Source organism: Penicillium crustosum (assembly GCF_028827405.1).
Source record: "Penicillium crustosum strain IBT 35664 chromosome Unknown utg000002l_segment0_segment0, whole genome shotgun sequence".
NCBI classification, from domain to species: Eukaryota; Fungi; Ascomycota; class Eurotiomycetes; order Eurotiales; family Aspergillaceae; genus Penicillium; species Penicillium crustosum.
Genome location: NW_026623123.1, coordinates 3,460,274 through 3,475,081, shown reverse-complemented (window position 1 = coordinate 3,475,081; position 14,808 = coordinate 3,460,274). Strand labels below are relative to the sequence as shown.

Below are 14,808 nucleotides of genomic sequence, written 5' to 3'. Positions count from 1 at the left end.
TGTGGAGCAAGCTCAAACTCTAGATAGTAGGGAGGAGACACCAAGGGTCCCCCCTTTAAAGGAAACACCTGTTTTACCTTTAACACCGGCTTCAATGGCAGGCCCTGCTTCAGTGGTAGAACATATCTCAATGATAGAGGTAAGGGATCAAGAACAGATCCCTGGGAGCTTCCCTATGTCACCACAGAGAGCCTCACCACAAAGAGCACTATCGTCGATTGCTACGATTGAGAGTACGCCACATGAGAGATCTCCTACCTCGCTATCTTCGCCAGATCCGATCAATGTCATACAGTCGATCGAAGCTGAAGGGGGAGAGGGAGATCAATATGATGAAGATGAAGCAGAGATAGAGCGTCAATTGCAACAAGAGATGCAGTATACGCCTACTCCAGAGCCAGAAGATCGGCCTACTAGAGAGATCTCTGCGTCAATTGATGAATCTAACATCATCTCAGGCCCCAGAATACGGAAGCCAAAGGCAGATCCAGACTACACTGCATATCTATCGCTAGACGAGAAACAGCTAGCCGAGCCACCAAGCCTTCTATATGCCTTTACAACAGGTATTACGAAGAAGCTCAATATGCAAAACAGACTGCATAGAGATCAGATGCCTCCACCACCAGAGAACTGGAAGCAGCTAAAAATCCATCCCTTTGCCACGCAATTGAAGGCAGCTGCGGAGTTTGAAATTGAGACCTTAAAGGCTAAAGAGACCTTCTCTCAGGTTGCATTACCGAACAAAAAGAGCACCCAGATCTTGCCATTGAAGTGGGTATTTACATACAAATTTGATGCAGATGGTATGCTCGAGAAGTTCAAAGCAAGAATCTGCGTGAGAGGAGATCTACAGTGGATGTCAACTGAAGAAAAGAGAGCTGCTACACTAGCTGTCAAAACAGCGAGAGCAGTATTCGCACTAGTTGCCGCCTTTGATCTAGATATGATTCAGAGAGATGTGGTTACCGCATTCCTGAATTCAATGCTAGAAAGCGAGGTTTATACCAAGTGTCCACCAGGCTTCGAAGCACTAAATCAGTGCTGGCTCCTGCATAGAGCCCTCTACGGATTGCGCATGTCACCAAGGCTTTGGCAGCAAGAAGCTACAAAGGTGCTAGTAAAACTAGGCCTTACCCCAGTGGAAGAAGATCCATGCATCTTTACAACCAAAGGCATTATTGTCTTTTTCTACGTGGACGATATCATCATCGTCAATCACCCCAAACAGGCTAAAGAAGCCGCTTTACTAGATCAAAATCTAAAGAAGCAATGGGAGCTTCGAGAACTGGATGCAAGCTGGTTCTTGAATATACGTATTATACGTGATAGAGAGCAGAAGAAGCTCTGGTTATGCCAAGATAGCTACATCGAGAGCATGGCACACAAATACAATCTCGTCACAGAGAGAAAAATAGGGTCCCCACTGAGCATTGAGCCTCTAGTACCCTATGATGGGGTGGCATCACCGCAACAGATTCATGGTTTCCAGGCCAAGGTTGGATCTGCGCAGTATGCCACCACCATTACCCGGGTAGATGCTGCAAAAGCAACCTCCAAAGTGGCTGAATTCCTTACAAATCCAGGACCAAAGCATATAGATGCAGTCGATCGCATCATACAGTATCTCTATGAGACACGCTTTTGGGCCATTGAATACGGCATCAGAACACCAAACAAACAACCTAGAAATCGAGATACGACCCTGACGATGGCGGCGAAATCAGTTGAATTTGCAAGCGATGCGTCGTTCGGAGACCATAAAGATCGAAAGAGCTCCGAAGGGTATATCTGCAAGTTATATGGTGGCCCAATCGATTGGAAGGCCACTAAGCAGAAGACTGTCACCACATCGACTACCGAGGCCGAACTACTAGCTTTAGCAGAGGCAGGAAAAACCGTACAGTGGTGGCGACGAGTGCTTAATGCACTAGGCTTCGAACCAGATCACCCACTATCCATCATGTGTGACAACCAGCAAACTGTCGATTTATTGACGAAGGAAGGGGCCGCGATGCATACGAAGCTCCGGCATGTTGACATCAATCGATGCTGGATGAAGCAAGAAGTTAGCGCAGGTCGAGTATATGTGGACTGGGTACCAACTGCTGCGATGCCAGCAGATGGGCTCACCAAAGCTCTGACGAAGCAGAAGCAGGGACACTTCAGAGAGTTGGTTGGAATGAGGGACGTAGGTCACATGATTCGTCACATGACCTCTGAGAACAGAGGCTGTTTTGCGGAAACTGCATAAATCGACGATTTGAGCCGAGATCAGTGAGGAGACAGGTGAGGTAAGTTGGAATCACTTGCGAATCATTTGCGAAGCGGTTGCGAAGCAGCTGCGAAACAGTTGGAAGAAAGGCAGTCCTTGAGAGCTTTGAATAGCTTCAAGAACTGGGGGGGTGTGTCAAGTACTATGCATTTATGCATGCTGAAATTACCAGGTCTTTACAAACCGGGAAATCAATGGACCGTCATGATAACGGTACCATACAAAAATACATACATTGCTTAATCAGCTATGTCCGCCGAGATTGGAAAAGAGCGGATCTTGTCATTTTAGTTAGTTAGAGAATTTACATATGTCAGATTTACCATACATTGTCGTATCCGTCTATTTCTGTCATCCTTCAACTTCACTTTCTCCTCAATCCAGACATTCTCCCGCTTTCTCGGCCTCCAACCCCCCACCCAAAAAGGACCTACCCCGGAATCAAACACGCCCTCCATATCGGAAGCGCCTTCTTTTGTTCCCGACCGTGCCGAAGGATGCTTCGGGCCTGGCTCCTGGGGTATCCGCACCCGTCATGATCCAACCCGATTCCAACGAATCGCCATCGAAAACCCCTGGTGTCGGCTTTGACCTAGGCCAGGAGGAGGCGGCAGCAGCTCTTGAAGACTTTGATACTCAAAGCCATGCAAGTTCCCGTGACCCTGGTAGCATACAAACGGTCGACCCCGCGGTAGGCCCGGACAACGGCACGCTAGACCAACGAGACGACTCCGGCAACGGCCCGTCCAATTTTGAAAATATAAACGAGGACGATAAACCGGCTTGGAGCGAAATGAAGACCAAGGCTGGGAAGGAGCGGAAGCGCCTGCCACTAGCATGCATCGCATGCCGCCGCAAGAAAATCCGTTGCTCGGGCGAGAAGCCCGCCTGCAAACATTGCACGCGCTCGAGGATTCCTTGCGTGTATAAAGTTACTACACGGAAGGCGGCGCCGCGCACGGATTATATGGCTATGTTGGACAAGCGATTGAAGAGGATGGAAGATCGCGTAATCAAGACGATACCCAAGGAGGAGACGAGAGATATGCTCTCTATTGGAAGATCGGTTGTCAAGCCTTCCGCTTCGGTTCAGCCGTCTAAGGCACAAAAGAAACGAAACGCAGAGGAGGCATTTGCGGCAGAAATGGAAGAATGGACTCGTGGAAACGGCCGGCCACCACACGAGACGTTCCCAATAAACCGTGAAATCAAATCCACCGATGGGACTGGGCTTCTCACCGAAGGAGCCGAGTTTTTGCCCTCATTAGAGATTCAGGAGCATCTTGCGGAGGTGTTCTTTGATTGTGTCTATGGGCAGTCATATCTCCTATTACACAAACCCAGCTTTATGCGACGGCTTAAAGCAGGCACGATCCCCCTGTCTTGATTCTTGCTGTCTGTGCCGTATCTGCGCGATTCTCCACACACCCTCAGCTCAACTCGGATCCACCATTTTTACGTGGAGAAAACTGGGCTAATCCCGCTGCGGCCATCGCTCTGAGCCGGCATGATGAGCCTAACATTACCATTCTTACTGTTTTCTTGCTTCTTGGCCTTCATGAGTTTGGAACCTGTCATGGTGGGCGAAGTTGGTCTTTTGGGGGTCAAGCATTGCGGATGGCATACGCGTTACAGCTCCACCAGGAGCTTGACCAGGATCCGTTACTCAGTCAGAAGAACGGCAACAGCTCACAGCTGAGCTTCACTGATCGAGAAATTCGGCGCCGGACTATGTGGGCATGTTACTTGATGGATCGGTATAACTCTTCTGGAAGTCAACGGCCACCTATTGGGAATGAAAAGTTCCTACAAATCCAGCTTCCTATCAAGGAACCTCACTTCCAGATGGAAATACCTGGTCCAACAGAAGATCTTGACGGCGATATCATTAATCCTGTGCCTGAGGATTCAGGCCAATTATCTAATGCTAAAGAAAACATGGGTGTTTCCGCTTACATTATTCGCGCTATCGTCATTTGGGGGCGCATTGTCGACTACCTGAATCTGGGTGGGAAAAGAAAGGACGCACATCCACTTTGGCATCCAGAATCAGGGTACACGCAGCTTAAGCGGCAAATTGAGGAGTTCTCTGCGTCTCTTCCAGCACCTTTTACCTTCACCTACGAGAATCTTCAAATCCACGCAGCGGAGAAGATTGCAAATCAGTTCATTTTCCTCCACATCATCATACATCAAAATATGCTGTTTCTCAACCAGTTCGCCATTCCCTTGTCTCCGGGGGGGCGTCCACCAAGAGATATGCCCAAGTCCTTCCTCAGTAATGCAGGTCGGGCCGCGGTGGAAGCAGCGCATCACATTTCAGTGCTTTTTGATCGAGCTTCAGCCTATCCCCTCACTGTTCCTTTTGCTGGGTACTGCGCTTACTCGGCAAGTACAGTCCACATCTGGGGAATCTTCTCGAAGAACGTCCAGCTGGAGGCACGGTCGAAAGAGAACCTCCGGCATACGTACCGCTATCTCAATAAAATGAAAAAGTACTGGGGCATGTTCCACTATATGGTTGAAAGTGCCAAGGATCGGTATCGGCAATTTGCCGATGCAGCTATCAAGGGCTCTGTGGCAATTCAGAATGGCGCATCCCTAACACCCATGTTCCAATATGGTGACTGGTTCGACAAGTATCCGCATGGAGTGTCAAGAGTACATTGGGAGGACCCCGATACTCGAAACAAAGAAACGGGCGAAGACGCAGTCATGGGCCAAAAACCAGACCTCCAGAGCGTAGAAGATTTCTTTGCTGGCCTTTCGCCTACTCCACAGCCGAGTCAACCCCGTAAATCACGATCTCGCAAGAACAGCAAACTATCAGATGGAGCTCCGGGTATGGACCAGACTTCACCCCAGTCAATGATGGAAGTGACCATGGGAAACACCCCGGGTGTTCCAGGCAGTGCATTCCCACAACCATCCATGCTCCAACAATCCCGGCCAATGTCATTCGGCCAACCACCCTTCGACTTCGGCATCCCACCAGACCAATTGCCGCAACTAGACCGGCAATTCGTCTACGGTTCATTTTCTGACTTTGACCCCACCTCATTCGTCCCAAACAATCCTCCAATCCCACCGCTCAATGGCGTTGAAACACAAAGTCCAGATCAAACCTTGTTCACGGGCCATCTGGACCCGGGTGCCCCTGCTGGAATGGGCGAGTTCTACCAGCCCAGCGCGTGGTTCCTCCCCTTCAATCTTGACCCTGTTGGCGGTGGAAACTCACCACAAGCTCCGGCTCCCATACCTGGGAGCAATCGTGGTGGCACACCATCCGGGGACCCTTCTGTGCATATGTCTGGCTTTGGCGGCGCTGTGGGTATGCCTTTAAGCGCATATGATCTTGGTTTATCTGGTTCGGATATGAAAGTCTCACGGCCATGATCGGGTATTTTTTTCATCAGTTAATGCTTTCCCAACGACTGCCATGTGCTACGTGGTGTTTGAGTTTTCTTTGCGGTGATTACAAAAGCTTGGAGTCGGACATTTGGAGCTGGGGTTTGTTACTTTTTGCGCTACCGTATTATCCCCCCATTTGTGTTGATTTGTGTAAATATTATTATATCGTCTGCTACGTGTATATCCCTTTCTCTTTAAGCAGGTTTTCTGAAGAATATCTATATCTAATAGCTTGATTTCCTCGGGTAGACATCACAGTCTCGTAAAAGTTTCCAATGCCCTAACAAAAAAAATCGATTCTCCCAACGCCAAAATAAATTCAGCAGAAGAAGTTGCAAAAAAGAAATTGTTGTGCATCATCCGTGAATCGAACACGGGCCTCGTCGATGGCAACGACGAATTCTACCACTAGACCAATGATGCTAGTTGTATGGTTAGCAATGCGTTGTGGAGTATATATTCGCTTAGCAATCTATGAGCATGACCCACCTAGAAATAGGATCAACTAACTATGCTGTACAGTGTAAGTATGTGCAATTAAAGTTGGTAGGTATAATGTGACAGCTTATTTTATAATTTAGTCGTAACCCTAGTCGTGTGTGAGCTCGCTGTACGCCCACGCGAATGAATTGAGATAGGATATGATGTCAAATGTGGATATATATATCCTGGCGAGGTAGGTAAACGGCTACAGAATGTGTACGTGGATAACATGGAAAACATTTGCCATTTGCATTACGAACAATCAGACAAGCAAAAAGGTATCGTAGTTTATTCCTTGAATAATCCGAGAAATAAAAAGTTGTCACAGGACAAAAAGGAGTGTAGAGAAAGGGTATGGGAAACACAAGTCGTTATAAGACAAGGGAAACCAGAGAAAAGAAAGTAAAAGTAACCATCCACTAATCATCCCACTCTTCATCCAGTTGATCTATGAGCCTGTTCTCGGCATCCACGTCACGGCCCTGACCGCGTCCTCCCCGTCCCCCGATGGCGCCGATGAATCCACCACGGCCATTAGAGTCCGCACGGGTGTAGCCGTCGCCTGCGGGGGATCCCTTGCAACGGAAGAGGTTTCCTAGCGAGGAGAGGATAATCACGAACATGTCCTGTTGGTGTAGAAAGAAAGAAGTGGTCAGCGTCACGTTCCAGACAATGCGGCTCGCAACTGCAATCGATCATTTAAGTACATGCAATAGAACAAATTGTCCGTTTAATGAAACAAGAGAGGAGCAGTGACTATGGAAGGATCCCAAAGATGAAGTGACACGTCCATTGACAAGTACCCAAGGGACAGTTCACTTGCATAAATCAAGACATCTTGTCAAATATATGGAAATGTACACGCTGTGATCATCACAGGTGTCGGAAGGCCCAAAGAGCTCAATCAAAAGATATAATATGGCAAAAAAAAAAAAAAAAAAAAAAAAAAAGAACAATGATCTATGCCCGACAAGAGACAAGGAGATGAATGGAACAGGCAAACCGCGACCGTCTCTCTCGAAGCGATCGGTTTCTAGGCCAGCTAGAGAGAGTTCAATCCATCCTTGAAACAGGTAGTCCGGTCACATTTGAATCCCGAAACTTATGCGACACGAACTTGCCATATCTAAATTTGCGACGAGGCCAACATGGGATCAATAATAGGATACTTACTTTAACAAAGTCGAACACCCCAGCCCACAGGCTGAAGTTTGGGCACTGGCGCCAGCCACGTTGATGCATGACTGTTCGCTGGTAGGCGCAGCCACCAATCAGATAAACGGCGATGGCAATCACCATACTAGAGGACAGGGTTAGCATGGATTACATTGGGTGTTTTCCCAACAGGCAAAAATGTATGCTCACATAACACCGAATACGCCGCCCGGTCCCAAACCACCAGCGTTGGGATCCACGGCGATTCCACCACATGCCGCCGAGCTACGGACCTCGAAGAAGTACGAGCATTCATCCATGGAGCCGACGAAGGAAGCTGTAGCCACATTCGGCGCAGCGTCGCGGTCACAAAGGAAAGACATGACAGTCGACTTAGTGCGCGTAGAGGCATTGGAACTGCCCATGTTATAGTCGTCCGGACAAGGCGAGCCATTGGTATAATTGAGGACGAGTTTGCGGCCGCGGAAGAAAGGTTCAGATGCTTGTTGCCTGTATATGACCGAGAATCGTTAGCACAATAAGCAGGGCATGAATCCAACTAGTGCGACCGGTTGGGATGGAGACCTGACATACCCTATGGAGTATCTTTTATCATCCCGCTCGTAATATGCACTGACGTTCTTCCACCGCGACGACTCTATCCCAACCACATCGGTCACGTTCTCAATGACCGGCGCGCAGATGTTGATTGTGAAATTGGCCGGGTAGTCATGACCCCTGGCAAACCAGCTGGTGTTCCGCGCATCTTTCGAGAGTTTGCCGTCCTTCATTTCAGGTGGGGATAATGAGATCGCATTGAGATCAAAGTACAACCCGGTGGTTGGGGAGCGAGCGACACATGAAGCGTCATCTTCCAAGTGGGAGGAATATGATGCGCTAGATAATCCGAGAATCGAGGACAGAAGGAACATAGAGTAATGAGCGGAGCTGGTGAGCTTCATGGTGGGCTATGTTGGGGTCGACCCAAGGTAGTCTGGAAGTAGAAAGAAATGAAATGGAATAAGGAATGTGAAGAGACTAGGGAAAAGATACGTGTAAAATGATAGAAATGGCAATGTATGAATTGGTGTGAAGGAGGTAAAGTGTATAAGCGCCTGAGAGAGAGAGCCCTAGAGATAGAGAGACCTCGGGAGGCTTACGTAGCATCACTACCGCTGTGATTGGAGATGCGGAGCAAATCTGGCGGAACACCCACCATCCGACGTCGTACGCGACTTTTAAGGCTCCAGGCATTTATTTAAGGATCTCCCCCCACACTTTGGGTAGTTCCTGGATTATTTCCCTGTCTATCCATTGGTCATTACTTCAATATGTCCACCAAAAAGGATTCTAAAAAAATACCCGTGCAGCCAGTGCCAGAGAAACGCGGTTATGAGTTTTGTGGACCGTATGTCTTTCTTCCTTCAATTGAGCTAAGCTGAGCTGACATTTTCAATAGAATAGGTGCCTTCGGTATTGTATTTGGATTGCCAACCCTGATCTACCTCTTTACTTTCGTCTGCAACGATATCTCCGGTTGTCCTGCGCCGTCGCTGCTGAATCCCTCGACTTTGTCGCTCGACCAATTGAAGCGCGAAGTGGGTTGGCCAGAGGAAGGAGTCACGGCGCTTTATGATACCAATGTTACACTGTGGACACTGAGCTACTATGCCTTCAGCCTGTTCTTGCAAGTCTTCCTTCCCGGTCAGGAGGCAGACGGTGTTGTGTTGGCCTGCGGAGGACGACTGAAGTACAAATTCAATGGTATGGCAATGGCAGTCCTTTTTCGCATATCGCATTCAAACAGGTGGACGTTTTTTTTCTGACTAGTTTCATTTTATAGCATTCTCCTCTGCCATCATTATCCTCTCGGGCCTCGCTGGAGGCACTTATCTCTATGGAGCCGACTTTGTGGTGTGGACATTCCTATGGGACAACTACGTCCAGGTCATTACAGCAAACTTGTTGATCTCTTCTTCTGTCGCGCTGTTTGTCTATTTGAAGAGCTTCACAGTTCCAGACCCAGGGCAGGCAAACCCAAGCCTACGACAGCTGGCACCTGGCGGCCATACGGGCAATATGCTCTACGACTTCTTCATCGGTCGTGAACTCAACCCTCGTGTTCGCTTGCCAATTCCATTTGTTAGCGAGGCATCGCGCACCATTGATATCAAGGTGTTCATGGAGATGAGACCAGGCTTGCTTGGATGGACAATTCTGAACTTGTCCAACGTGGCCCACCAGTACCGAACTTATGGCTACATCACCGACTCGATTGTGCTGGTTACTATTTTCCAGGCGTTTTATATTCTGGATGCGCTGTACATGGAACCAGCAATCATGACCACCATGGATGTAATCATGGACGGATTTGGATTCATGTTGTCTTTCGGCGATGTGGCTTGGGTTCCTCATGTGTATAGCATTCAGACCCGGTATCTCTCTGTCTTCCCCTACGAGCTTGGCTTGAGCGGTATGGCCGTTGTTCTGGGTATCACAGCCGTTGGATATTCGATCTTCCGTGGCGCCAATAACCAGAAGAATCGCTTCCGCACGAATCCCAATGACCCCCGCGTGAAGAACATCAAGTACATCGAAACTGCCGCTGGATCCAAACTGATGACCTCTGGCTGGTGGGGTCTGGCGCGTCACATCAACTACCTGGGTGATTGGACAATGTCGTGGGCCTACTGCCTGCCCACTGGCGTTGCGGGATACGTCCTCATCGAGAGCATCAACCCAGCCAGTGGCGCTGTCCAGAAGCAAGCCGTGCAGACCCCAGAAATCCGTGGCTGGGGTATGATCTTCACATACTTTTACATGCTTTACTTTGGTGTCTTATTGATTCACCGTGAGATGCGTGATGAGGAGAAGTGCGAGAAGAAGTATGGCGCTGACTGGAAGCGTTATACCTCCATCGTTCGCAGCCGCATCATTCCTGGAATCTACTGAGAGATTTCCATTAAAAAACTTCTTTCATAGGTTGTTTCTCCCTTTGGATTTACTTCCATGCCTTATTATTGTACATTATTTTCATCCCTAATATTTCCCAAGGTTGACTTGTGAACCCCTTTATGATAGGCGCACTTTTTGGATTACAATCTTCCATAGTTGGCCATCGTTAAAATTTGTCGTCGCAGGAAAATTCGACAGAACAAGATAGCAAATGCAAAGTCTACTCTGCAAGTTCTTATCAGGAGACACTTCTAGTTATTGTTTTATTCTAGATTTGAAGTAACGCTAGAAGCTAAAGCGAGACCGATATACCAATTGGTAACTCGTTGTTCTTGAGCAGTTTCGGGTTGATGATATGGAGCTCCAATAGGTTCCCAAAGTCATCCTCTAGATCGCTAGCCATTCACCATTCAATGAGTACATTGAAACTGGTGCTCCAGAACCCACGGTGCCTCAAGCCCACCGACCGTCTCGATGTTTCCCTGCGCATCCATGATGATAGCGTTGGAGTTGCGCTAATAAGAGTGCGTATAGATCTCAAAGTCGGCGAATGCGAGGTCATAGCGCAGCGAACCAAACACAGGACTCATTGTCTGTCCAACACTCTGTTGGAACCGCCCCTGTATTCCAGTTCCATCGCCGACCCGACGTGGTTGTCCGGATGGGCTGTACTCCACGATGCTGATGTGACGGTGTTCGTCTTGCTCAAAGCCAATCCACTTACGCAGTGGGATGGTGTCCTTTGATGTCTTGCAGATCAGTAAATTCGTGCTTCCAGGGTTCGAACCTTCCCAAGGTGGGAAGGTTGACTTTACCTTGATGCCTAAGGCTACGTATATTGTGTGAGTGTCATCAAAGAAACATCCATGGATGCCCCTGCTGTGAGGACGTGAACAGTGCACAAGACCCCAGATGATTCTAAGTGATATATATAAACTAATTGAATAGATTATGTTGCTCGTTACAATTAATTTCGGGTTCCCAGGTTATTTCTTGCTGTTAATTCCACAACAGTAGTCAAGTAGAGGAGCTTACAAGGGCAATTCTTTATATAGTTGAGGTCAAAAGTGAATCATAAGGTTGAAATAAATTAAATAACTGAATAGATAGTCCCAGATATGCAATCTTCCGTCTTCAATCATCTTCAGAATCTTCGAAATCGTTACCTGCCTTCCTTATAGAATCAACCATGTGAGTTTTGAGCCCATTGACGAAGTGATCGAACTTTCTCTTGTAGTCAGCGCCAAAGCCCATAAGGAAGTCATCATACACACTCATATAAACGAAGACAGCAAAATGGTGACGGGTCAGTCGTTCTAGTCGCATATCCTGCCGTTGCGCTTTTGTTTTGTTAAAGACATAAAGAGTTGACAAGTAGTCCAAGTCCTGTGTCTCGCATGCGTCATAAATCCGAGGTCCGCTCAAAATCCGACATTCGTTGTCATGAATGTACTTGCCAAATGGAACAAGCACATCTCGGAATCCATATTGACAGCCTGTAGTATCGATAATCCATGTTTCATTGCTCTCGACTCGCTCTATCTTCAACACCGTGTGTGGACCGCCGTGTATGTCAGGACCAGGAACAAGCCTAGTTGGAACCCATGGTCTTCCGATATTGACGACTATGGTCTCGATTTTCAAAGGCACACCTAACTTTTTATTGGTCACAGCTCGCTTTGGTAAGTAGGGGTAGAAAGGCTTTTTACCTCCAAGTAGTTTTCTGGTCAAGGGACCCAAGAGCGCCGTGGCTGCTGTAGATTGACTTTTAACGAGAGCTGCTTCCTTGTGATCGATGTTGTCAGTCAGGTGATTAGGGAAAGGACCGCGCTTGGATTGAGACGAAACCGATCTTTGACTTTGATGGAGATAGAGGACACCGTCTCGATATTCGATCTTAGTTAGATCCACATCGTATACAGTCTCTCTGTATGCCAGCATGGCTGCCTTCAGTACCTGGGCAGCTCGGAGCAGTATCTTTCGTTGCTGCATGTTCTCACAATAGTCCTGGTGATTTGGCCAGTCTAGTGTCTGGCACTCGCGGCTACAGTAAAAAACAACTCGGGAATCACCGCTTTGGTATTCGGGTGCATGCGAGCAGCCCGAACATATTGTCTTAGTTTCCGTCCCGCATTTTGCGCATTCAACTGGAGGTTTCGGAGCCATATTGAAGATAAAGCTGGCGGCTGTAATAAACGCTATGTCGAATTCATCGATTGTTGCTTGTGGGGGTTGATATCCCGAGGTGTGAAGTCGTAGATTGATGAGGCTGGAGACTAGAAGGTATGGGGGAAGAAAGAGAGTTGTGAGAAAAGCAACAAGATCTAACAATCAAAAGCACCCGAGGAAAACCGAGAAACATCCCATTGTCGACATTCCGTTCGACTCATAGAAGCCTGCCTCGGTGCCTGGTTGACTAGGCAGTGGTTTGTTTGACAGCGATAAAGGGCTGATGCCAATTATGAACAGTAAGCCAGTCCCTTTGTTATTGATAGCAGGATATTTCTTAAACTAGCGCATGGCTCTTTTTGTTCAGATGCGAATTATCTTATATTCCAATGGAAATCTTGAAAGGAGGATATGACGGAGTTATTGTACATGACGCAGAGTGATCTTTCATCCTCTGGACACAATCAGCGCTTTCGCTTTTTGGGGTCAACCAAAACATCCAAGCCCCAAGATTCATCTCCTGAATTAGCCACCCATCCCTTGAGAACCAGTTTAGCATCCTTGATGGCCTGCATGCGGATTTGCAACGGGTCTTCCAAGCTGCTAGGGGTTTTGAAATCCTGGTAGGTAATTATATCTGGTATATGGTGCTGGGCTGTATTGACGTGTGGATCTTCAGCCTTTGGAGTACCCGACAGCAATCTAGTTGGGGAGATGTCGGTTTGATAGGTATGTGGAACTGAGGTAGGCGAAATTTCGCGAAGAAGAGCCCAAAGCTTAGCTCGGGATAGAGACGAGGCCCCGCGGGCACCCGGCGAGGATGCCCGGTTTCCTTGTTTCACTCCGTTGATAATAGTCTCATATACGCCGGTTTTAGAACGGCAAAGAGTTGGCATTGACTTGCTGCCAGTATCCATAGTCATTGCCGATGGGCGTTTATACGAGGGAGCCAATACCCAAACGGCGCTCACATTCCCTGGCCTGTTCTTTTTAACTTTTGCACCAGACGTCAAAGAGTCTCCTTCCTGCTCCAAAGAATTTGCAGGACAAGGCACGGGTTTTGGCTTCGCAAAGGGCCAAAGCGCTGCCACCTCTTCGCTAGGCACCGAAAGAACTTGGAATGGCCGGAATCGATACCCCGGTGTGTTTTCTTTAACTTTTGTCTCCCTAGGCCAATATCGCCCACCCAATGCCTGCATTCGGCCGTTCTCACCAAAGGAGCGGTCACAGCCAACTTGGCTGATTTCGTCCTCGGGAAGAATCAGACCTGCCAGATAGGCGTTTTCGGTAGGTGCAATGAGGTGGCTGGTCTCACAGGACAGCAAGGAGGAGACCTGCCGCAATGCAAGCTTGTCTGAACAGGACTTGCTGCGCGTGGATTCGGCATCCATGCGCGCTGGTTTTCGACGCACGACTCCGAGAAGAGAGAAATGGGCCCGCCCATCTAGAAGGGTCTCTGTACCTGGGACCTCTGCGTCTTGAGTTTTTGGAAAAGGACCTTCTTGCTGTAAGACTTCCCAGGGTGTCGCATCTTCTTGAGCTGCCATGCAGAGCTCCATGCTTGCGTCGCCGCAAGGAGCACATGTGCAATACATGTAAATCTTGATATCAGGCCGAATCTCAAAAGGCGGCCATTCTGTGGGTGGTGTAATAATACCATCTTCATCCCCTTCAGTCTTTCTCCTTTGTATGAATGGAGAATCCGGGACCTTCTCATTATCGGGGGTATCATGGCCATTCGGTAATTGCTTTTCCCGGGATAGAATACTGTTGCACTCTGTCAAAAGCCAATAATTAAATGCTCGGATGGCCAATATTTCAGCATGACAGTCATGTAGTACAAGGCCCCTGCAGCGTGGGATATGAGATGCCGACAAGCATTTAGCGCCACTCCTACATCAATATCAGCTTTTTTGCATATAGGTCGCTTGCATATGACTTGGTCAGACTTGCAAGTAGAAAATTCAAAACTTACGTGACAGATATGCAGGTTAGGCTTTCCAAAGGTGTGTTTTCTCCTATAAACGAACATACCCAAAAATGTTACTATTTGAATGAAAAAAGATGTGTGACAGCGAAGTAAAAAGCAAAGAATCGACCCATCTCCCTCACTGTACATACATGGACGAGGATGATAACTCGCTTATAAATATTAAGTTACAAACATACCTTTGACAGCCACAATACCGGTCATTGGAATCCATTCCCTCGATCCATCTGGAAATATGGTTGGTTTGCTGCGCGCTGGCAGAGCATCGAAATGTGCATGAACCAGCGATGCTATTCGGGACGATAATGATAAACCAGATGTATCAACAGACATTGGGTATTATAATAGTCCGAACGACAATTTCCTAAAT

General features: G+C 47.9%; 7 protein-coding genes across 7 annotated transcripts; 3 read left to right on the top strand and 4 right to left on the bottom strand.

Moving 5' to 3' along the window:
- Positions 1–2,810: 2,810 nt before the first annotated feature.
- Positions 2,811–5,671, top strand: N7487_004829 (putative C6 transcription factor; the record flags this gene model as incomplete). Its single annotated transcript, XM_056872576.1, has 2 exons — positions 2,811–3,592; positions 3,643–5,671. The coding sequence occupies 2 exons, from the start codon at positions 2,811–2,813 to the stop codon at positions 5,669–5,671; spliced, it is 2,811 nt and encodes a 936-aa protein (XP_056730296.1).
- A 334-nt stretch (positions 5,672–6,005) lies between these two features.
- On the bottom strand, positions 6,006–6,400 carry N7487_004828 (uncharacterized protein; the record flags this gene model as incomplete). The annotated part of the gene is made up of 2 exons (XM_056872575.1): positions 6,006–6,158; positions 6,275–6,400. 2 exons carry the CDS (start codon positions 6,398–6,400, stop codon positions 6,006–6,008), a joined length of 279 nt encoding a protein of 92 aa, XP_056730295.1.
- Positions 6,401–6,588: 188 nt separating this feature from the next.
- N7487_004827 (uncharacterized protein) lies at positions 6,589–8,286 on the bottom strand (the record flags this gene model as incomplete). Its single annotated transcript, XM_056872574.1, has 4 exons — positions 6,589–6,795; positions 7,343–7,469; positions 7,535–7,834; positions 7,919–8,286. The coding sequence occupies 4 exons, from the start codon at positions 8,284–8,286 to the stop codon at positions 6,589–6,591; spliced, it is 1,002 nt and encodes a 333-aa protein (XP_056730294.1).
- A 369-nt stretch (positions 8,287–8,655) lies between these two features.
- erg24B (uncharacterized protein) lies at positions 8,656–10,276 on the top strand (the record flags this gene model as incomplete). The annotated part of the gene is made up of 3 exons (XM_056872573.1): positions 8,656–8,732; positions 8,784–9,088; positions 9,168–10,276. 3 exons carry the CDS (start codon positions 8,656–8,658, stop codon positions 10,274–10,276), a joined length of 1,491 nt encoding a protein of 496 aa, XP_056730293.1.
- A 416-nt stretch (positions 10,277–10,692) lies between these two features.
- Positions 10,693–11,025, top strand: N7487_004825 (uncharacterized protein; the record flags this gene model as incomplete). The annotated part of the gene is made up of 1 exon (XM_056872572.1): positions 10,693–11,025. The coding sequence occupies one exon, from the start codon at positions 10,693–10,695 to the stop codon at positions 11,023–11,025; it is 333 nt and encodes a 110-aa protein (XP_056730292.1).
- Positions 11,026–11,413: 388 nt separating this feature from the next.
- N7487_004824 (zinc finger MYND domain-containing protein) lies at positions 11,414–12,445 on the bottom strand (the record flags this gene model as incomplete). The annotated part of the gene is made up of 1 exon (XM_056872571.1): positions 11,414–12,445. The coding sequence occupies one exon, from the start codon at positions 12,443–12,445 to the stop codon at positions 11,414–11,416; it is 1,032 nt and encodes a 343-aa protein (XP_056730291.1).
- Positions 12,446–12,912: 467 nt separating this feature from the next.
- N7487_004823 (tRNA-specific adenosine deaminase) lies at positions 12,913–14,771 on the bottom strand (the record flags this gene model as incomplete). The annotated part of the gene is made up of 3 exons (XM_056872570.1): positions 12,913–14,341; positions 14,424–14,466; positions 14,618–14,771. 3 exons carry the CDS (start codon positions 14,769–14,771, stop codon positions 12,913–12,915), a joined length of 1,626 nt encoding a protein of 541 aa, XP_056730290.1.
- Positions 14,772–14,808: the final 37 nt, after the last annotated feature.